Source organism: Rattus rattus, chromosome 3, assembly GCF_011064425.1.
Source record: "Rattus rattus isolate New Zealand chromosome 3, Rrattus_CSIRO_v1, whole genome shotgun sequence".
Lineage (NCBI taxonomy): Eukaryota > Metazoa > Chordata > Mammalia > Rodentia > Muridae > Rattus > Rattus rattus.
In genome coordinates, this window is record NC_046156.1 from 171073099 (window position 1) to 171096266 (window position 23168).

Below are 23168 nucleotides of genomic sequence, written 5' to 3' on the forward strand. Positions count from 1 at the left end.
TATATTATTTGGGTCTATTATGAAGGGTGTCATTTCCATAATTTCTTTCTCGCCTTGGTTCTCTTTTGTGTAGAGGAAGGCTACTGATTTATTTGAGTTAATTTTATACCCAGCCACTTTGGTGAAGTTGTTTATCAGCTTTAGTAGTTCTCTGGTGGAACTTTTGGCATCACTTAAATATACTATCATATCATCTGCAAATAGTGATATTTTGACTTCTTCTTTTCCAATCTGTATCCCCTTGATCTCCTTTTGTTGTCTGATTGCTCTGGCTAGAACTTCAAGAACTATATTGAATAAGTAGGGAGAGAGTGGGCAGCCTTGTCTAGTCCTAGCCTTGTCTGATTTTTGTGGGATTGCTTCAAGTTTCTCTCCATTTAGTGTAATGTTAGCAACTGGTTTGCTGTATATAGCTTTTACTAGGTTTAGGTATGGGCCTTGAATTCCTATTCTTTCCAGGACTTTGATCATGAAGGGGTGTTGAATTGTGTCAAATGCTTTCTCAGCATCTAATGAAATGAAAATGTGGTTTTGTTCTTTCAGTTTGTTTATATAATGGATCACGTTGATGGTTTTCCATATATTAAACCATCCCTGCATGCCTCGGATGAAGCCTACTTGATCATGGTGGATGATTGTTTTGATGTGTTCTTGGATTCGGTTTGCCAGAATTTTATTCACTATTTTTGCGTCAATATTCATAAGGGAAATTGGTCTGAAGTTCTCTTTCTTTGTTGGGTCTTTGTGTGGTTTAGGTAAAAGAGTAATTGTGGCTTCATAGAAGGAATTCAGCAGTGATCCATCTGTTTCAATTTTGTGGAATAGTTTGGATAGTACTGCTATGAGGTCTTCTATGAAGGTCTGATAGAATTCTGCACTAAACCCGTCTGGACCTGGGCTCTTTTTGGTTGGGAGACCTTTAATGACTGCTTTTATTTCCTTAGGAGTTATGGGGTTGTTTAACTGGTTTATCTGTTCCTGATTTAACTTTGGTACCTGGTATCTGTCTAGGAAATTGTCCATTTCCTGGAGATTTTCAAGTTTTGTTGAATATAGGCTTTTATAGTAAGATCTGATGATTTTTTTGAATTTCCTCTGAATCTGTAGTTATGTCTCCCTTTTCATTTCTGATTTTATTAATTTGGACACACTCTCTGTGTCCTCTCATTAGTCTGGCTAAGGGTTTATCTATCTTGTTGATTTTCTCAAAGAACCAACTTTTGGTTCTGTTGATTCTTTCTGTGGTCCTTTTTGTTTCTACTTGGTTGATTTCAGCTCTGAGTTTGATTATTTCCTGCCTTCTACTCCTCCTGGGTATATTTGCTTCTTTTTGTTCTAGACCTTTTAGGTGTTCTGTCAAGCTGCTGATGTATTCTCTCTCCTGTTTCTTTCTGCAGGCACTCAGAGCTAAGAGTTTTCCTCTTAGCACAGCTTTCATTGTGTCCCATAAGTTTGGGTATGTTGTACCTTCATTTTCATTAAATTCTAAAAAGTCTTTAATTTCTTTCTTTATTTCTTCCTTGGCCAGGTTATCATTGAGTAGAGCATTGTTCAACTTCCACGTATATGTGGGCGTTCTTCCCTTATTGTTATTGAAGACCAGCTTTAGGCCGTGGTGGTCTGATAGCACGCATGGGATTATTTCTATCTTTCTGTACCTGTTGAGGCCTGTTTTTTGACCAATTATATGGTCAATTTTGGAGAAAGTACCATGAGGAGCTGAGAAGAATGTATATCCTTTTGCTTTAGGATAGAATGTTCTATAAATATCTGTTAAGTCCATTTGGTTCATGACTTCTCTTAGTCTGTCTACATCTCTGTTTAATTTCTGTTTCCATGATCTGTCCATTGATGAGAGTGGGGTGTTGAAATCTCCTACTATTATTGTGTGAGTTGCAATGTGTGTTTTGAGCTTTAGTAAGGTTTCTTTTACGTATGTAGGTGCCCTTGTATTTGGGGCATAGATATTTAGGATTGAGAGTTCATCTTGGTGGATTTTTCCTTTGATGAATATGAAGTATCCTTCCTTATCTTTTTGATGACTTTTAGTTGAAAATTGATTTTATTTGATATTAGAATGGCTACTCCAGCTTGCTTCTTCTGACCATTTGCTTGGAAAGTTGTTTCCCAGCCTTTCACTCTGAGGTAGTGTCTGTCTTTGTCTCTGAGGTGTGTTTCCTGTAGGCAGCAGAATGCAGGGTCCTCGTTGTGTATCCAATTTGTTAATCTATGTCTTTTTATTGGGGAGTTGAGGCCATTGATGTTGAAAGATATTAAGGAATAGTGATTATTGCTTCCTGTTATATTCATATTTGGATGTGAGGTTATGTTTGTGTGCTTTTCTTCTCTTTGTTTTGTTGCCAAGACGATTAGTTTCTTGCTTTTTCTAGGGTGTAGCTTGCCTCCTTATGCTGGGCTTTACCATTTATATCCTTTGTAGCACTGGATTTACAGAAAGATATTGTGTAAATTTGGTTTTGTCATGGAATATCTTGGTTTCTCCATCTATGTTGATTGAGAGTTTTGCAGGATACAGTAACCTGGGCTGGCATTTGTGTTCTCTTAGGGTCTGTATGACATCAGTCCAGGATCTTCTGGCCTTCATAGTTTCTGGTGAGAAGTCTGGTGTGATTCTGATAGGTCTGCCTTTATATGTTACTTAACCTTTTTCCTTAATGCTTTTAATATTCTTTCTTTGTTTCGTGCATTTGGTGTTTTGACTATTATGTGTCAGGAGGTGTTTCTTTTCTGGTCCAATCTATTTGGAGTTCTGTAGGCTTCTTGTATGCTTATGGGTATCTCTTTCTTTAGGTTAGGGAAGTTTTCTTCTATGATTTTGTTGAAGATATTTACTGGTCCTTTGAGCTGGGAGTCTTCACTCTCTTCTATACCTATTATCCTTAAGTTTGATCTTCTCATTGAGTCCTGGATTTCCTGTACGTTTTGGATCAGTAGCTTTTTCAGCTTTACATTATCTTTGACAGTTGAGTCGACGATTTCTATGGAATCTTCTGCTCCTGAGATTCTCTCTTCTATCTCTTGTATTCTGTTGGTGATGCTTGTATCTATGGCTCCTTGTCTCTTCCTTTGGTTTTCTATATCCAGGGTTGTTTCCTTGTGTTCTCTCTTGATTGCTTCTATTTCCATTTTTAATTCCTTCAATTGTTTGATTGTGTTTTCCTGGAATTCTTTCAGGGATTTTTGTGATTCCTCTCTGTAGGCTTCTACTTGCTTATTTATGTTTTCCTGCATTTCTCTAAGGGAGTTCTTCATGTCTTTCTTGAAGTCCTCCAACATCATGATCAAATATGATTTTGAAACTAGATCTTGCTTTTCTGGTGTGTTTGGATATTCCGTGTTTGCTTTGGTGGGAGAATTGGGCTCCGATGATGCCATGTAGTCTTGGTTTCTGTTGCTTGGGTTCCTGCACTTGCCTCTCGCCATCAGATTATCTCTAGTGTTACTTTGTTCTGCTATTTCTGATAGTCTCTAGACTGTCCTATAAGCCTGTGTGTCAGGAGTGCTGTAGACCTGTTTTCCTGTTTTCTTTCAGCCAGTTATGGGAACAGAGTGTTCGGCTTTCGGGCTTGTAGTTTTTCCTATCTACAGGTCTTCAGCTGTTCCTGTGGGCCTGTGCCCTGAGTTCACCAGGCAGGTCACTTGGAGCAGAAAAGTTGGTCTTACCTGTGGTCCCGAGGCTCAAGTTTGCTCGTGGGGTGTTGCTTATGAGCTCTCCACGGGGGCAGCAACCAGGAGGACCTGCGCTGCCTTCTTCGGGAGCCCCGGTGCACCAGAGTCCCAGATGGTGTTTGGTGTTTTCCTCTGGAGTCAGAGATGTGAGCAAAGTGTAGTCTCTTCTGGTTTCCCAGGCGTGTCTGCCTCTCTGAAGGTTTAGCTCTCCCTCCCACGGGATTTGGGTGCAGAGAACTGATTATCTGGTCGGTCCCTTCAGGTTCCAGTGGTGTCTCAGATGCAGCAGACCTGCTGCTCCTGTGCCCTTATCTACGGGAACCCAGAGGCCTTATACAGTTTCCTCTTGGGCCAGGGATGTGGGCAGGGGTGGGCAGTGTTGGTGGTCTCTTCCGCTCTTCAGTCTCAGGAGTGCCCACCTGTCCGGGGCGGTGAGCTCTCTCTCCCACGGGGTTTGGGAGCAGTGAGCTGGAGGCAGCGAGTGCAAGATTGGGACTCCCGCTAAAAACCGGAAGTGTCCGGTTCTAGAGGAATTTTGCCTCTGTATGTCCTGAGGCCACCGGTCAGGTCACTTGCAGCAGAAAAGTTGGTCTTACCTGTGGTCCCGAGGCTCGAGTTTGGGCAGTGTTGGTGGTCTCTTCCGCTCTGCAGTCTCAGGAGTGCTCACCTGTCCGGGCGGTGAGCTCTCTCTCCCACGGGGTTTGGGAGCAGTCAATCAAAGACTTTTATAGTTGAAAAAAAATTAGGATGAAACACATATAAACTTATTGGATGCAATGAAGGTGGTTTCAAGAGACATATTCATGGCACTAAGAGCCTCGGTGTTGAAAGAACCCCAAAACGGGGAGACTCTTGCTCCAGGGATAGTGGCGTGCCCCAGGAAACACGAATAGCCGATCTTGATGTAACAGCAGGAGGTAGTTTTATTAACGAGATCTCGGGCAGACACCGAGGTCTCCGGCCGACAAGCATCTCACGCAGGAGATAGAGGAGCCGACCATTTTTTTAACTTTGAATTGTATGCATATCCTGTGTCAAAGTGTGGTTTTTGTGCCTGTGTAGATGAGAAGTTGATTTCCTCCCATCACACAGGAGCCTTGCAATGCTGTCTGCCCTGAGGAAAAAACTGTACTTCAAAACGATGGTTTTCAGATCTTGAGGAAAGCATTCCTGCATTATAAAACGTATAAAAAGGCTTGTCTGGAATGTGTATTTCAAACACATAAAAAGAAAATATTTACAATGGCCCAGTTTCCTTAACTACTGGGGGATGTCAGGAACTGAGAGTCTGGGAGAAATCTGTCTAAAATTATTAATACTTAAGAGACTATCAAAGCTATCGTGGCCAATCTCTGCTCACTTAATTTTTGTTAACAAACTAGTAGTTCATAGGGAGAATGAAAAGGGAGCCATTTCTCATCATAGCTGATTAACCTAGAAGGTAATTCAGGAAATGATAAAATATCTCTGGTGATATGACTTAGACAAATCTCTTCTGAACAGATTACCTATCAATTCTAGTAGTTTCAGCCTTGAGCCGGATACTCACTGCATCACAGGCAGCTCTGAAGTCAACAGAAACCTGAAGGACAGAAAACCCTAAGGAATTATAGTAGATTCCCACCTTACTATTTTACCCGTAGTTTCAGTTGCCTTCAATTGACTACAGGTGTGTACATGCACACATGTGCCTGTGTGTGTGTGTGTGTGTGTGTGTGCTTTTTTGTTTTTGTTTTGCTTCTTTGTTAAACTATAACCCACCTGCTGATGTGCCCATTAATGTATTTGACAGATGCATTGACTCAATTTTTAATGTCTTAGATTTTTGAAACTTCTTCCACAATGAAACATGTGGTTTACAGCAACTGAAATCTATGTTCCCTGTGCATATCTGGCTTAGAATAACCTGTCTCTTGTATTCTTTAGAACAATGCTGTGGTTTTGGTCAGACACGATGAGGTCTATCTTTGGTTATCCCGTTTTGCACCAATCTACTGTGTTTTGCCTCACTTAGGACACTTAGGAAACTTATTAGGATGCCCCTTTTCCATTTCGGCAATACTAAGGACAAAGAAGTTAGTTCAGTGGTTACATGAAGCATCCTTAAAACCCATTATTAAAAAGCATAACTCTAGTTAACTGGAATCACACTCAGTAAATGCATAAAGTACAAAGTCATTTGCTTTCTTTACTAATTATGAAAACTTTATGTACAAAGAAATAACTATGGCTCTTTCTAGACAATTACTTTCAACCAACATATCTAAAAAATTCTATCTATTGTACACACACAGATTAGTCTGTTCTTATTTGGATATCGTATCCACCTTCTGTATTAAAGGCAGAAGTGAACCGTTTCCAAGATACCAAAAGACTCCTTCAAGATTATTACAGAGCAATGGAATCCAAAATCCCACTGGAAGAAAATAAGAAATTTACTCGAATCCCATTGGTTCAACTCGATAGTAAAGAAATTTCAGAACACCAGCTCAGGTAATGCAGATGACTGTGTTACACTGGAATTGTTTTGAACATACAGCACTGGGGTTTTAAATTATAAATCACGCTCCTGGTAATGAAAATCCCAAAAATGTTCTAAAACATTGAACTGTTTTTTAATTACTTTGATGTGACTTTAACTTGACATAATATGATTGTTTACCTTGTTAATAGTTAATATTTACTCCTTTGATTATAAAGGCATGGTTTGTTTTATGTCATTTTTCCACAAGATTCTGCTCTGGGTATCAGTATATCAGTTCTGTATTGAGAAATATATTACCTGATTCCCCTCCCCCGCCTCTCTCCCTCTCTCTCACTGTAGGGGTGTGTGTGTGTGTGTGTGTGTGTGTGTGTGTGTGTGTGTGTGTGTGTGTGTGTGTGTGAAAGAGAGAGGGGGGAGGGGGAGGGAGAGACAGAGACAGATAGACAGAGAGACAGAGACAGAGACAGAGAAGAGAGAATTATGTTAACAAAATTGGAGGGGATTGCCATTCTTCTTTACAGGCAAGGAAACTGAGAAATAGTAAAGCTCAGCAGTATGTGATCATGACCTCAGCGGTATATGATCATGTCCTCAACAGTATATGATCATGACCTCAGCAGTATATGATCATGTCCTCAGGAAACTGAAACCTATTAACAACCTAACATCAGATTGTTGTCAACAGAAATGGGAACTTAGTTTTAGTATGAAGACAAATTACGGTTTTCGCCAAATAAATCATCTACAATAAAAACATAGTAATTTTTATAAATTTTAATAGATGAGGTCAGGGGAGGGAGGACAATAACTCAGACTCTTAGAGATTATAGAAGATAGAAAAGATGTCATCACAAAGGGTGGTGCAAGGGGAGTGGTCGATATCCCCATGGTGTGGTTTCCAGCCTTTAAACACCAAGATCTGCTTTTACTTTATTTATGTGACTTAAGACAAAGCACTTGAAAACAGAGTTCAAAATTACTTAGGAGTAAATTTGTTATGTGGAAAATAATTTTAAAATATAAGAAAATTAAAATAGCATTTCCTATGATCATTAAGCAGGGCATGAGAAAAGAGAAAACTCTCAGGATAAAGATGAATATACTAGCAGAAGTTAGATTTCCAGAATAATATGCAGCCACTGAGTGCTATGTTTGAATCTCCAAGAATATGAGCTATGTATTTTATATTTAATGAAAGGATATTTGCCTAGAACCTTGCTCAGTCAACATAAGTGTAAGAGTTGTATAAACACAAAATAGTATAATGAATTTATTTTGAAACCAGATAGGTCTAGTTTAAATCCTGAATCTGTCACTTACTAACTCTTACTAACTATATGTAAGTAGAATAAGATAACTTGCTTCTCTGTCAAGCCACTGCAACTCAATGTAAGCCTCAATTTCCATTCTAGTAAAAGTAAGGTCACTGTGAGAATCACAGAAAATAGAATCAACAAGGTATGTGGGTCCATGTCTGGAAATTGGAACCCTTAAAAATCTAGTCCCCAAACTCTCAATAAAGGATGGCTTCTTTTGTTATTGGATAATATATAATGGCCCACTCCTGCATATATACAATATTTTAATTGTGAATGTCGCATGTTCTCCCTTAATTTAGTTATCCCTCCCTTGTTCCAAAAATAACGTAAGAAGGCATACATTAGGTTATGCAAAGGTCCATCTGTTTATGTTTATATCCTTCTTTCTAATATTATATTTGTCGGACCCATGTATAATGGTATAAATACACAATAGGGTGAGCATGCACCCTCCTCCTGTCCCAAGTAATAGCACTGAGCAAGCTGCTACAAAAATTTTGAAATTAAAAACATTAATTTAGTGGCAGTACAAACCATTAGAATCACCAAAAGAGACCAAGTTTCAGTGTCTGGAGTGGCAGTGCATTCTGTTCTTAGCACATAAAAGCAAACCAGGCATAATGTGGTAGCTATTAATGCTGGCTCATACAATAAGCCCATAGAAGAACAGACAGTTCTTATTTTTTTTTCCAGAGCAACTTTGTACCAATCTCAACCTCCAATCACTGCAGTAGCAAAACTTATGGGACAGTCAGTCAGTATATCAACCAGCCCCACCACAATCCATAACATGCAGAAAGGAACAAGGAAAGTGTTAAGCAGTTGTACATAGTTATACATACTTTTTCTACTTCATTCCTTGCAACAACCCTAAAATAACAATAATGGGAACAATATAAAAATTTCATAATAACAGTTGATAAAGAATTAGACATCATGACAACCACAATAATAACATCTTTGTATTATTCTAACAAGTGAGGCTTGGAAGTTCAAATACCCTACCTAACTTCATAACTGAAGACAGTGACAGAACTACCAGTACTACAGCGATTTTTCCCCCAATAAATGAATTCTAAGCCCATCTTCATCAACAACTACCTATAAGTTTAATATAGAGCTATGATGTATTTACGTTTGTTCTCATTCCCTTTTCTATTTTATTGACTAAATTTGTTTTTAGTCAGTGTCACATGCTCATAGTTCTGATTACTATCCCTATCAGTCTCTCATCTCCCTCACACTGTAGCCATCTCTCCCTTCTACCAGTGATGCAGAGACTCACTGGTGCTCAAGGTGATTCCGGGAAATAAGCATTCAACTCTAAACATGACATTTTTACCACACCATCCAAGACCCAGGGAATACTAAAGAAGGACTGAGAGGAGAGAATGTAAGACGTAGGGGATAGAGAGGCTACAAAATGCTACCATCAGGACATGATATGCCATTCAAACACAAGCCCACAGGAGCTGCAGTTGCCTGTACTGGGTCTGAAGAAGACCAGACCTGTTGACAGCCAATCATGGATAGGTAGGAGCTCATAATGCCTTACCTTTTTGCTGATCCATTGGCAATTGATAAATTCTGGAGGAGGGACAGTCATTCTCTTCAGTTCTGTGACAAACAGTAAGCCTCCAAGCTCCAGTGGATAATTCGAAATCCATGGCCATATAGATGATTCTGGTTAAAAATGAGTGGAAGGATGGCATTGTCCAGCATCTATAGGAGGAAAAGCCCTTAGTCCTATGAAGGCTCATATCCCCAATGTAGGGGAATGCCAGGGTGTTGAGGTGGGAGTGGGTGGGTGGGAGTGGGAGCATCTTCATAGAAGCAGGTACAGGGGGAAGGGGTTTAGGGGGAGGGGGCAAAGAGGCTAACATTTGAAATGTAAATACATAAAATATCCAAGAAAAATAAAATTAAAATTAGTGGGTCATAAACCCAAAATCTTTTTCTAAATGATATGCCATGACTACTGCCTCCTAAAAAATGTTATGCTATGTAAAATGTCTAGAGATGATCACATGTATGATCTTATTGGGACTTGAATGGCTTTGATTTAGCAGTAATTTGTTATTAAAATATAATTTAATGTGTGAATGTAATTTCAATGCATTTTGTTTATAGTTATGTAGCTCATAAGAGTTCCAAGTCCTGGATCATATTACTATGCTATTGCTCTGAGAATATAACACAAATGACCAAAACATGAAAGGAAAGCATTAAGTCAGGCTTTCATTACAATTTTAGAGGGTTACTCCATGACTATCCTGGTAGGAAGCAGAGAGGCATGGTGATGATGCAGTGGTTGTGAGGTTTATACCCTGATCTGGAGAAAACAAGCAGAGAAATAATAAGCCTTGTGTTTTTGAAACCTCACAGCCCACCTCCCGTGACACAACTCCAACAACCACATCCCAAACTCCTAATCCTTTTTAAACAGTTCACCAACCAAGGATTGAGCATTTCATTGAATGAACCTACAGGGGGACATTCTCATTCACAATACTACACACTGTGAAAAAACATGTGTCAATCAAGGAATCTTATTTGATGCTTCCATAGAAGAACAGGCTTGTTGTTTTCTGGAGCTCCCATTTGAAATTCTAAATCACTGTTCCAGACTCCTGCTTCCTAACTCTGTAAAAACAAATGCTATTTTTGCTGTTGATACTTGCTCTCATGTTGAAATACCAATCAAGTCATCTTTGGGGTTACTCTTTCTTTTTCTTAATTCCTTCTCCAAGCTTAAGGCCCTTTGTATATTTTTGTCACCAGAGGATGACCCCAATGACATCATCACCTCTGCTTAGCCCCAGTCAGATTTGTATTAGTTCCATTTTTTGTGTCAGGATGCCACATGATATTGGGCATCTTGAATAAGTTTCATTAGGTTTACTTTACCCACACTGATTTACCCTAATGAGAAGAGTTTGCCCTGGAAATATGACAAGAATAGTTTCTCTTTATAATCACTGTTACCTAATTCTCCTATTTTAATCATTGAGGACTAAAACTGAAAAAAAAAAGTCTTGTTTCTTGTTTCTTGCTGTGAGATTCCTTTTATTAGCAATCTTCTATAGACCATATGAATGTGAATGTAGCATTTTCCAATCATATCCCCTTCAATTAATTATTCTAGGAAACCTTGGAAATGTGAATTAAAGCAACAGAACAGAAATAGAACAAACTAACACAGCCACAAAATGGATTCTTTTAAATGAAACCCTTGTGCTTATTTGTTTTCTCCGCTAAAGAATTCCTCTAGTTCCTCGAATATCCAGTTCTCCAGAAAATGTTAGCATGAGACCAAAGGTGAAAGCATTACTGAAGGGTAGATTCGATCCACCACTGGAAAGTCTGGAAGCCAGCTTTGAAGGAGATGAGAAGATAGTATTGGACACGTGGCAGCAGGCTTCCTTAGCCATCTCCCAAATGGTAAGCAGTGCCTATGATTGAATTTCCACAACCCTACTATTTATGTGGTGTGATTGGTAACATGGTACAAGTGTAACATTTATATGAGAGTCACAGTCATGGTGTAAAAAAATGCATGCCTTTCAGAAATTATTGTTATTAAAGGAGTTATTAAGGGATTGCTTTTCCTGAAAGAAGTAGGGAGTTAAGAGATATAGTCGCCAAGTCTTTTACATCGTGTAAGAAGGGAGGCAATATTGAGATTCATTTTAGTGCTAGGCTGGGTAGCAAATGCAATGAATTACGGTCAAGAGAATGTTAAGGAGGTACAATGGTGGCCTTGTTGACTACGACATGTGCTACCCTGTGCTTGCCAACTTGGTCATTTAATAATGAAGTCCAGCATGGCCAGATTTTCTATTTCCTAGCAAAAACAGAAATGGAATCCTGTTGTTTTGTTTGTTTGTTTGTTTAATGTGGTATTACTGTTTTTGGTTTTAATGAATGAAATATAATTCTTAGAAATACTTTACAAAGTCAAGAAAGAAAACACAAATCCCAATTAGCTAATTTGACTTCCCGACTTCAACCTGCCTGTTTGTTATTTTTTCTAAATCATAGAGAGTAAGCGTTGTAATTCCTTTTCACTGGAAAACTAAGGTCCACTTAGAAAGGTAGATAGACTTTTGCTTGGTTTCTGCTCTGCCCACTTGGCTTTTTTATTTTCCTTTTGCATCCAGCATTCCTTGATTTTATTGACATACTCTATTTAATCATAAAACAGTATTGGCCTTACCAAAAGTCTTTTGAAAGATGTGAAAGAGAAGCCTGCTTCATAATCTTAGAGTAGGAGGTCCTCCTTAACTTCATTTGGGGTCTGTTTTGTGGGCCTTTTCCCCAAACAAAACAGGAAGGTCTCCTTTCTCCCCCAATTTTATTTTGGTCTACTCATCTTTTCCTTTTGTTCCTCACAGAGTAATATCAAAGCCCTCTCTTGGGATACTTGTTCTAAAGAACCTTATGTATGGATGTTGCTTACATCAAGAAAATGCATCAGTGTTATTTGCCTGGCCTCACACACTCAGTGACACCAGTACACACTCACTCACTCATGACACCAGTACACAGTGATTAGTAAAAGCAGTCGTGCTAGATTTCCTCAGGTGCCATCCAAATCTTAGCTCTCTTAAGTGAACCACCATCTTGCTTTTTCAGTCAATTCTTATAGGACCCAAGTCTGTAACTCCTATGTAATATATTGTAGTTCTGCCTGCCTTTGAGTTTTAAGGAAATGGACCCTTTGGGATGTGTGTGTGTGTGTGTGTGTGTGTGTGTGTGTGTGTGTGTGTGTGTGTGTTCATTCTTAGAACATTATCCATTGGAGTCATCTCAATTGTTAAAGGGTAGCTGTATTCTGTTCATTTTCTTTGGTATGCAGTGTTTGGTTACATGACCCCATCACAATTTGTTTAACAAAGCTATTGCTGACCCACACTAGGGTTTGCTGTATGATGCCATTGGACATAGCTGCTGTGAACATTCTCACAGGCATCTCTTGGTGCCCATGAGTATACAAAGCTGCCTCACACCTGGGACTATATGCTGTCATCTATATCCCACTTGCTTACGTGTGTGTGTGTGTGTGTGTGTGTGTGTGTGTGTGTGTGTGTGATTAATACATATCTAACGTATTGTTCGTATATAAGAGCTATATAACTTACCATATGTAAACAATCTCAAAGTAAAATTTCTAAAAAGTCCATTATGGGTAAAGATTATCCCCAAACAAGATGTTCAATTCCCTAGACAGGTTTGTCATCTTAAAGTTTCCATGAGCCTGGTTTAACAGTTTTAAAAGCATATACTATAAGAATCTACCAAATGCAGATAGAAAGGAACATGGTTTGTTTTGAGTTTTGAAAAATCTGGTAACTTCTCTGTCTTCAATTTCTTCTCTAAAACATGAGAAAAATTCTCAAATGATCCACTGAAATTCAGTGAAGTAGTGTATATGTAAATGTTTTAGAAAGGATACAGTTTATTTGCTAGAAATACACTTTTTTCTTCCATTTTTATTAAATTGGGTATTTCTAGTTTACATTTCAAATGTTACTCCCTTTACCGGTTTCCTGTCTATCAGCCCCCTAACCCCACCCCCTCCCATTCTATATGTGTGTTCCCCTCCCCATCCACACCCAGCCCTCCCCAACAATACCCTATACTGGGGGTCCAGCCTTGGCAGGACCAAGGGCTTCCCCTTCCCCAACAAGGCTATTCACTGCTACCTATGCAGTTGGAGCACAGGGTCAGTCCATGTATAGTCTTTGGGTAGTGGCTTAGTCCCTGGAAGCTCTGGTTGCTTGGCATTGTTGTTCATATGGGGTCTCGAGCCCCTTCAGCTCTTTCAGTCCTTTCTCTGATTCCTCCAACAGGGGTCCCATTCTCAGTTCAGTGGTTTGCTGCTGGCATTCACTTCTGTATTTGACATATTCTGGCTGTGTCTCTCAGGAGAGATCTATATCCGGTTCCTGTCAGCATGCACTTCTTAGCTTCATCTATCTTATCTAAATTAGGTGGCTGTATATGTATGAGCCACATGTGGGGCAGGCTCTGAATGGCTGTTCCTTTAGTCCCTGCTCTAAACTTTCCCTCTGTATCACCTCCTTTGGATATTTTTGTTCCCATTTTAGAGAAGGAGTGAAGCATCCACATTTTGATCATCCTTTTTAAGATTCATGTGTTCTGTGCATCTAGGGTAATTTGAGCATTTGGGCTAATAGCCATTTATCAATGAGTGCATACCATGTGTGTTTTCTGTGATTGGGTTACTTCACTCAGGATGATATTTTCCAGTTCCATCCTCCATTTACCTATGAATTTCATGAAGTCATTGTTTTTGATAGCTGAATAGTACTCCATTGTGTAGATGTACCACATTTTCTGTATCCATTCCTCTATGAAGGGCATCTGGGATCTTTCCAGCTTCTGGCTATTATAAATAAGACTCCTATAAACATAGTGGAGCATGTGTCTATGTTGTATGTTGGAGCATCTTTTGGGTATATGCCAAGAAGAGGTATTGCTGGGTCCTGTTGATTCTTTGTATAGTCCTTTTTGTTTCTACTTGGTTGATTTCAGCCCTAAGTTTGATTATTTCCTGCCTTCTACTCCTCCTAAATGTATTTGCTTCTTTTTGTTCTAGAGCTTTTAGGTGTGCTGTCAACCTGCTGATGTATGCTTTCTCCTATTTCTTTCTGCAGGCACTCAGAGCTATGAGTTTTCCTCTTAGCACAGCTTTCATTGTGTCCCATTAAGTTTGGATATGTTGTACCTTCATTTTCATTAAATTCTAAGAATTCTTTAATTTCTTTCTTTATTTCCTTCTTGACCAGGTTAGCATTGAGTAGAGCACTGTTCAACTTCTGTGTATGTGTGGACATTCATTACTTATTGTTATTATTGAAGACCAGACTTAGTCCGTGGTGGTCTGATAGAATGCATGGGACTATTTTATCTTTCTGTATCTGTTGAGGTCTGTTTTGTGACTGATTATATGGTCAGTTTTGGAGAAGGTACCATGAAGTGGTGAGAAGAAGGTATATCCTTTTGTTTTAAGATAGAATGTTCTATAAACATCTGTTAAGTCCATTTGGTTCATAATTTCTGTTAGTCTGTCTATGTTTCTGTTTAATTTCTGTTTCCATGACCTGTCCATTGATGAGAGTGCGGTGTTGAAATCTCCTACTATTATTGTGTGAGGTGCAATGTGTGCTTTGAGCTTTAGTAAGGTTTCTTTTATGTATGTACATGCCCTTGTATTTGGAGCATACATACTTTGGATTGAGAGTTCATCTTGGTGGATTTTTCCTTTGATGAATATGAAGTGTCCTTCCTTATCTTTTTTGATGACTTTTGGTTGAAAGTCTATTTCATTCAATATTAGAATGGCTACTCCAGCTTGCTTCTTCAGACCATTTGATTGGAAAGTGGTTTTCCAGCCTTTTACTCTGAGGTAGTGTCTGTCTTTGTCTTTAAGGTGTGTTTCCTGTAGGCAGCAAAATGGTGGGTCCTCTTTATGTATCCAGTCTGTTAATCTGTGTCTTTTTATTAGGGAATTGGGTCCGTTGCTGTTGAGAGATATTAAAGAATGGTAATTCCTTCCTGTTATTTTAATATTTGGAGGTGGGATTATGTTTGTGTGCTTCTCTTCTTTTGGTTTTGTTGCAAAAAGATTATTTTCTTGCTTCTTTCTAGGGTGTATCTTACCTCCTTGTGTTGGGCTTTGCCATTTATTATCTTTTGTAAGGCAGGATTTATAGAAAGATATTGTGAAAATTTGGTTTTGTCATAGAATATCTTGGTTTCTCCCTCAATGTTAATTGATAGTTTTGCTGGATACAGTAGCCTGGGCTGGTATTTATGTTCTGTATGACATCTGTCCAGGACTGTATGACATCTGTACAGGATCTTCTGGCTTTCATAGTCTTTGGTATGAAGTCTGGTGTAATTCTGATAGGTCTGCCTTTATTTTGTTATATTTACTTGACCTTTTTTCCCTTACTGCTTTTTAATATTCTTTCTTTGTTTTTTAGTGCATTTGGTGTTTTTAACTATTATGTGACAGGAAAAGTTTCTTTTTTGGTCCAATCTATTTGGAGTTCTGTAGGCTTCTTGTTTATGGGCATCTCTTTCTTTAAGTTAGAGAAGTTTTCTTCTATGATTTTGTTGAAGATATTTGCTGGTCCTTTAATTTGGGAGTCTTCACTTTCTTCTATACCTATTATCCATAGGTTTGATCTTCTCATTGTGTCGTGGATTTCCTGTATGTTTTGGGTTAGGAGATTTTTCCGTTTTACATTATCTTTGGCAGTTGTGTCAATATTTTCTCTGGTATCTTCTGCTCTTGAGATTCTCTCTTCTATCTCTTGTATTCTGTTAATGATGCTCACATCTATGACTCCTGATATCTTCCCTAGGTTTTCTATCTTCAGGGTTGTCTCCCTTTGTGCTTTCTTTATTGTTTCTATTTCTATTTTTAACTCCTGGATGGTTTTGTTCATTTCCTTCCCCTGTTTGGTTGTTTTTTCCAGTCGTTCTATAAGGGATTTTTGTGTTTCCTCATTAAGGGCTTCTAGTTGTTTACTTGTGTTGTCCTGTATTTCCTTAAGGGAGTTATTTATGACCTTCTTAAAGTCCTCCATCATCAGGATAAAGTGTGATTTTAAATCTAGATCTTGCTTTTCTGGTGTGTTTGGATATTCAGTGTTTTCTTTGGTGGGAGAACTGGGCTCTGATGATGTCAAGTTTCTGTTGCTTTATTTCCTGTGCTTGCCTCTTGCCATTAGGTTGTCTCTGGTGTTAGCTTGTCTTGCTGTTTCTGATGATAGCTTGACCTTCCTGTGGGCCTGGCTGTCAGCCCTCCTGGAGACCTGTTTTCCTGCTTTCTTTCAGCCAGTTATGGGAACAAAGTGTTCTGCTCTCAGGCGTGTAGTTGCTCCTGGCAACTGGCTTTTAGCTCTTCTCCTAGGTCCCTGTGCACAGAGGGCACAGATAGCACAAGGCGTTTTCCTCTTTGGTCGGGAATGTTGGCAGAGAGTACTATCCTCTGGTTTCACAGGAGTGTCTGCACCTCTGATAGTTTAGCTCTACCCCCTCCCACCCACCCATGGGATTTGGGTACAGGGAGCTATTTGACAGGTTCAGTTCAGATCTTGGAGCAGATCTGGACCAAGAGGCTCCTGTGGCTGACTGCTCCTGTATCCCTGTGTCCAGAAGCACTATGCAGGTTCCTCTTGGGCCAGGGATGTGGGCTTAGGTGGGTAGAAGTGGCAGTCTGTCCAGCCCTGCAGTCTCAGGATTGCCCTCACTTCTTGGTGTTCAGCTCTCTCTCCCACAGGATTTGGCAGCAGGGAGCTAGAAATATACCTTAAAGTGCACATTTTTCTTTTGTATTTTGGAATGTCTCATAGCAAGTAGAGGAAAGTGATTATTTAATATCATTTTCAATCTAGGTATGAATTATATATGAATATGTTGTAATATAATTATATTATATGATATTATATATGTTGTAATATATTCTATAAATCTAACATCATACATTTAAAAGCAGACAAAAAATTAAAAGTTATTCATGAGTTTAGCACCTAGACCCTTGAATGATTAAATTGTGACTTGTTAGAAAACAAACATTTAAAGGAACTTTTAGTTCCAAATGAGAGAGGTGTGATTCAGAAAATGGACGTAGGCAAACAGTTCTAAATGAGATTGGTGCAATTGGAATGAACTGCACTTTGATTCAGGCTTTTCCTAAGGAGCAATTTTACTAAAAGCTACTCATTTTGTATGCTATGTTAATTTTTAGCAAAACTTTCTAATTGATAGGTAGGTAATGGTTTCAGGGAAGTCATATTTAACACCACAATGTCAAATCATTATGTTTTAAAGCCCTTACAAACCTTAGAACCTACTTTAAAGGCCGTATTCTAAATTCTGCTGATTTTTTAAAGAGATCTTGAGATCTTTGAGAAAGGTGGACAAGAAAACTGCTAAGGATAATCATTGCCTTCATCATCATCACAAGGTTGTTTGCCAAGGAGATAAGTCAATTTTAGAGGAAATTGCTAACATATACTACTTTGCAAGAGCAAATTTAAAAGAATGAATTGCTTGCAATTTAAAGGGAGGGGGTTGTTTAACAATCAAGCTTTCAACTTTACCAAGAACTTGAAAGTACAGTAGATAGCATGAAATCCATTTTTAGCTAAAGGTCATCTGTGGGGGGGGGGATTCAAAAATAAGCCAACCAAACTGGCTTTTTCTATGAAGCTTTACTGGATCTTTGTTGGAAGATTGTTCTGTGATATATCACAATTTTAAAAGAAAAAATTTATCAGTTGACATTGTCCTCCTGTAGCAAGGAGGCCTACTGTAGCATATCACAATTTTAAAGGAAAAAATCTATCAGTTGACAAACATCATCTTCCGTAAGACCTACAAATAAGCAAGAATATGAAAGCCCATTATCAGGTGATGAGGCTTAAAGTCCATGGAGAAATTGGAGACTGTTACATACCAGGCAATGAGGCATGAAGTATATGTCAAAAGTCTGGAAAAGACAGCAACTTGCAGGATTTCTGCAAACAAGGGAGCTAGGCCTTATCTAGATTTCTATATATGTATCTCCCTTATTCTTTTTCATTCTCATTCTACTAGTCTCGCAAATCAGATCAGATCTGGACCTCCCAAGTGCTTATATAAATACATGTAATCTTATTGACTCTAATTTTCTGACTTCCAAAATGCATGTGTGTTTTATATCCTTCTTTGAGCTCTTTTCTCAGTTCTCATAAATAGTCTTCACTGTCCCAGAGTCCAGTGGACTTAGTATTTAGTTCTAGTATTTCTAGAAACAGAAAGGACTTGGGTGGCATAGCCCTTAGAGATTTTCTATAGATGGATGGGATGGATAGATAGATAGATAGATAGATAGATAGATAGATAGATAGATCTTAAATTTTAAATTTACAAACAGTAATTATATTTCTTTTTTGCTTATCATTTGATATTGGTAGACATTTTTAAAATGATTAAGCAAACTAATAATGCAATTATCATTTCACCTTCTTATCAATTTTTTTGGAATAAGCATTTAAAATTTCTTTCTCTGGCAATTTTCAAATATAAAATACGTTATTAACTTCTGTAACCATGCTATGTAATAGGCCATTAGAATTTGTTTCTTTCATCTGACTAAGACCTTTTACCCTGTAATTACATTTTCTTTATACCTTATCCATCTCAACCCCTGATAGTCACCATTCAACTCTATACTTTAATAAGTTCAATATATTTACATATGTGTATGTGTATGAGAGATTATTTAGTATCTTAAGTCTTTCATTTGTATATAATGTCTTCTGAGTTTATCTATGTAGCCCTGAGACAAGACTTTCTATAACCTGAAGTAAATAGAACACTTTAAAGGAGACAGATGGTGAAAGTTTCTTCTCTCCTCAGTGTGAGGGAAGAATTTCCCCATCTGTGACTAGCATGGACTGATAATACAACTATAATCCAAACATCTCTGGGAATTAAGAGAGGTGCTAACTACAATGGAGACACACAGAAAGTCAGAAGAAGAAGCTATGGACTATGACATTAGCTAGTGGCAGATATTATCTCCATAAGCAATGAATCTTCTGAGAGGGTGTCAAGAGTTAGAATGGAAAACCCAGGATTAAAGTGATCATGATTCAACTGACGTAGAACCTACACTCTCCTGAGCTGACTATAGGGGCATGAAAATTGTATTTCATGTCATCGATAGTGCACAGACACAATATATAAACAGACATGCTTTGGTAATAGTGCAGTTTCCTAGGATAACATTTAATTAGGTTTAAAATGTAAAAAAAAATCCATAGAGCATTGATGAAATAAAAGTTTAAGAAAAATATGCTGGTTGTTTTTCTGTCAACTTGATATAAACTAGAGGCATCTCAAAAGCGGCAATATTATTTGGGAAATTGTCCTGTAGGCAACTCTGTTGGAAGTGTCCTTGGGTAAAATGAGTATGAGAGGACACAAACCTGGGCAGATGGCCCTGGCTTGATTAAGAAAGCAAAATGAGCAAGCCATGTGAAGTAAAGGAATAAGCCATGTCCCTCTGTCCCTTTGTAGTTTTTGACTGTGTTTGATTAAGAATCTAACTTGACTTCTATTAATGATAGACTGTCATTGAGAAGTATAAACCAAATAAACCCTTTCTTCTCCATGTTGCTTTTGGTCATGGTGTTTTTAACACAGCAATGGAGAGGAAACTATAAGAGAAACTGATGTAGGAAAAAAAAAGCCTGTCCTAAAGGCAACAGATAACAGAAATTTAGAAGAAAATTCAATGCTATATTTACAGAAGTAGTTAATCTGACAGATATGAAGAGAAAGACCACCAACTCAAATCATAGCCAACTTAATTAAAGCAAGCTTTTTTATTTGTGCACATGAACTGTCTCTCCATAAGGCAAGGTTCAGAAGATCAGCTTTAGACATGTGGAACATGTGTTTTTATAGTGTAGGAAGGAGTACAGGGTTTCCAAATAGGGAATTTGGCAGGCAAATAGCCAGAATTACAGGAGCAGAACATAAGCACAACAAATTGGTCATAGCATCCTTAAACAAAAACTTGGTTTTAAAGTGGTGATAACGAGGTCATCATAACAAGGGAGTAACAAGATAGTGGTAAAGTAGTCATAACAAGGTAGTAACAAGGTGGTTGTAACAAGGTGGTCATAGCAAAGTAGTAACAATGCCCTTTTAAAACAAAGACATAATTCCTGTTTCCTGTGATGGGCAGTACAGGGGTGTTCGTAGTTAAGGTTACAGGTTGGGCATAACTCAATCCTTGAGAAACAGATTTAATCATAAACAGGATTGAGTCAAGTTTGGTTTTACTCTATGATGGCTTTCAAGCCTAAAATGGAGTCTAGTTTAGAGCCTAGTTAGAGATACAACTAAAGGAACCTGTGGAATGGTGGATTAAGGAGATAAAAGCCTCGTTTCAGACAGCTGCAGGGGGATAGCACTTGAACTGTGTGCACCTTGAAGGGTGAGAAGATGGGTATCATTGTCTGCAGTGGAATGAGGCTGTAGTGGAATCTAAGCGACTAAATCCAAGTGACCTTCATATTTGCCGGCTGCCGTCCTAACTGAACTACTGATACCGTACAGGTGACTGCTGAAATTCATCAAAGGCTCGCAGAGGAAGAAAAGGAACAACCCCAACAAGATCCTAAAGAAAAGTCTCCGCAGTCGGGTGCAAACAAAAAGGCCAAGAAGGAGAAAGAACCAGCCAAGAAGGAGAAAGAGCCGGCCAAGAAGGACAAAGAACCGCCCAAGAAGAAAACGGCAGAAAAGAAAGGAAAAGGTATTCATGGCACTAGGACCTGGTCCCTAGGTCACTTCAAACCTCTTCTTACCAAGAGGAAACAAACCATTAACCAGGCATGTTAGCCTCTAAGCCACTTGAATGCTAGTCATCGTTTTAAACTATAGACCCAAGTGTCTATGGGCTGTGGTTGTAGTTGGCAAACCACCTCGCATATCGGCATGACCTAGTTTGTTTTAGCAAATAGTAGATGGAACCAGCAATTGTATTCAAGGTAGCTTTAACCATGTTATGACTCATAACCTGGGATGTCTCTGCAGAGGAGCTAATACCTGATGCAGAAGTCAAAAGCTGTGTGTTTACAGGTCTCAGGGGTACTTGAATCTAAGCAAATTGTTCTCTACTGGCACATGCCTACCTAAATCTTTGCCTCAGAGTCTTGAAGAGAGAACAACAAAAACAGGCAGAGAGATAACACCTCCCACTGAGCTTAAGCAGCAGCACAGAATGTTACCTTATCTTCTCAACATTTCTATGTGGACAGTTTTTTTATATATAATTTGAGGCAAGAAAAGGAAAGGTAGAAAGCACATGAGGAGAATCTCCCCAGTGACAGATTGCCACGGTGTGTTTACTATGCACCACCTATGCGGAAGGACTCTATGATGGATGCCAAAGCATACGGTAAGAGAGGGAGAGGCACCGAGGGTTAGGATCACCACTGAGGGTGGTGATGACTCTGGAAGCAAAGGGATTTAGAGATACGTTTCTAAAGAACATGCCACTTTAGTTCATGTCATGTTCTAACGAGTAAACATTTCAGCACTTAAAGGAAAGATTTATTTACTAGAGTAAGCAGCCAGGTCTAATCTTTTAATTATAATTTAATGATAAAACAGATGCAGAGGCTAAACCTCTCCTTTATTTGCAATCTATACATCCATCTCTTAGTGCGACAAATCTACTGATCCCCTCACAGTTCTTTACTCTGCTTCCTTTTCCTTCACATGATTTCAGCTCCTTGTGACCATACCCTCAAGAACAATTACTGAACTGTGTAGAAATTCACAAACTGGGCCTGAAATAGGATCCCATTGCCTTGGGTAGATTATCAACAAACGTTAACAGACTCTCAATTTCCAACTAGCTTATATAGTCATCAAAATACTTGTAGGTGGGCCCAAATTAAAGGATAATTAATTCAGGTGCATATTCTTGAGCATTACTACATTTAATCCACAACTTTATGAAATTATTTGTTGGTCTTTTCTTGCAAAGAAAAAACAAAAAACAAAACAAATAAAGAAGATAAGAACCACTTTCAAATTTCTAAGGAATTTCTTAGGAAGTGGTAATTTTGCAAGGGACTAATATCAACTGTCAACTACATATTATGAACTTTGACAATTTTTGTCATCAAACCCTGATTTTATCATTTTTTTAAATTCCGTAATTATTTCTGCAGTCTACACCTCGTTCTTTTCTTAGGGTGTAACACAACATGCTTTGTTTATGAATGCTGCCCCGAAGCTCATAAAATTCTCAATGAAACATTATAAATCTTTCACTGCCCACCTCAAGGAGCCCAAAGTTCCTTGTTTCAAAGTCTCCAGCAGTTTCTGGTTGTACGAATTTTGCTGTGTAGTCATGTGGACCAAGAGCCACGTCCACAAACTCGTATGTTGGTAATTTACTCACCACACCTCAGTTATGTTTCAGGTAAATCATCCCCCGTGGTAGAAGTCAGTCCCGTCACAATAACGCCCGAGGAAATGGCTGAAATGGAAAGGAAGAATGAGCTGAAGCTCAAGATAAAGGAAGAACACCTTGCCGCCCTGCAGGCAGAAGGTAGGAGGAGGAATAGAGTAAGATCTTGCTTTTAGTGGAGCCGAAAAACCCACACAGGACTCTTCAGTAGCCTCAGGCTAAGTCCTAGAACCCAAGCAGAAGGACTGAACACACACCATTCAGATAGTTTTTCTTTGTCCATAAAACCAGCTTTGGCTACTATGCTGTTGTATAGCTAGATGGCTCTGGACTTAATTAAACTTAATTAAGCTGATTGATTGATTGATTGATTGATTGATTGATTGATGGAGACAAGGTCTAACTTTGTAGCCCAGTCTGGCTTCAAATTTCTTATGTGGTCTTCTCTGTCCTTGAATTAACAATTCTCCCATGTCTGTCTCCTTAGTGCACAGATTATAGGTGTGCAGTACTGTGCCTGGTGCCCTAAGTAATCTCATTTAAAGTATCTGCAGGCTGCCAGAAAGGTTTAGGAAGAGAAGGAAAAGAAAGCAAAGGCTGTAATTTAAATTTCAAAGACTAGAAAGAAAAATAAATTGCAAATTGGTATGATTGTACAGGT

At 38.6% G+C, this 23168-nt stretch overlaps 1 protein-coding gene across 2 annotated transcripts in view; it reads left to right on the plus strand.

Moving 5' to 3' along the window:
* Positions 1–23168, plus strand: part of Spef2 (sperm flagellar 2) — a 177051-nt gene that overhangs the window by 120274 nt on the left and 33609 nt on the right. For both annotated transcript variants that reach the window (XM_032898792.1, XM_032898791.1), the window contains 4 exons: positions 6032–6183; positions 10755–10935; positions 20644–20839; positions 22520–22648. In XM_032898792.1, coding sequence (XP_032754683.1) covers positions 6032–6183; positions 10755–10935; positions 20644–20839; positions 22520–22648 — 658 coding nt within the window. The remainder of the gene's footprint in view (positions 1–6031; positions 6184–10754; positions 10936–20643; positions 20840–22519; positions 22649–23168) is intronic.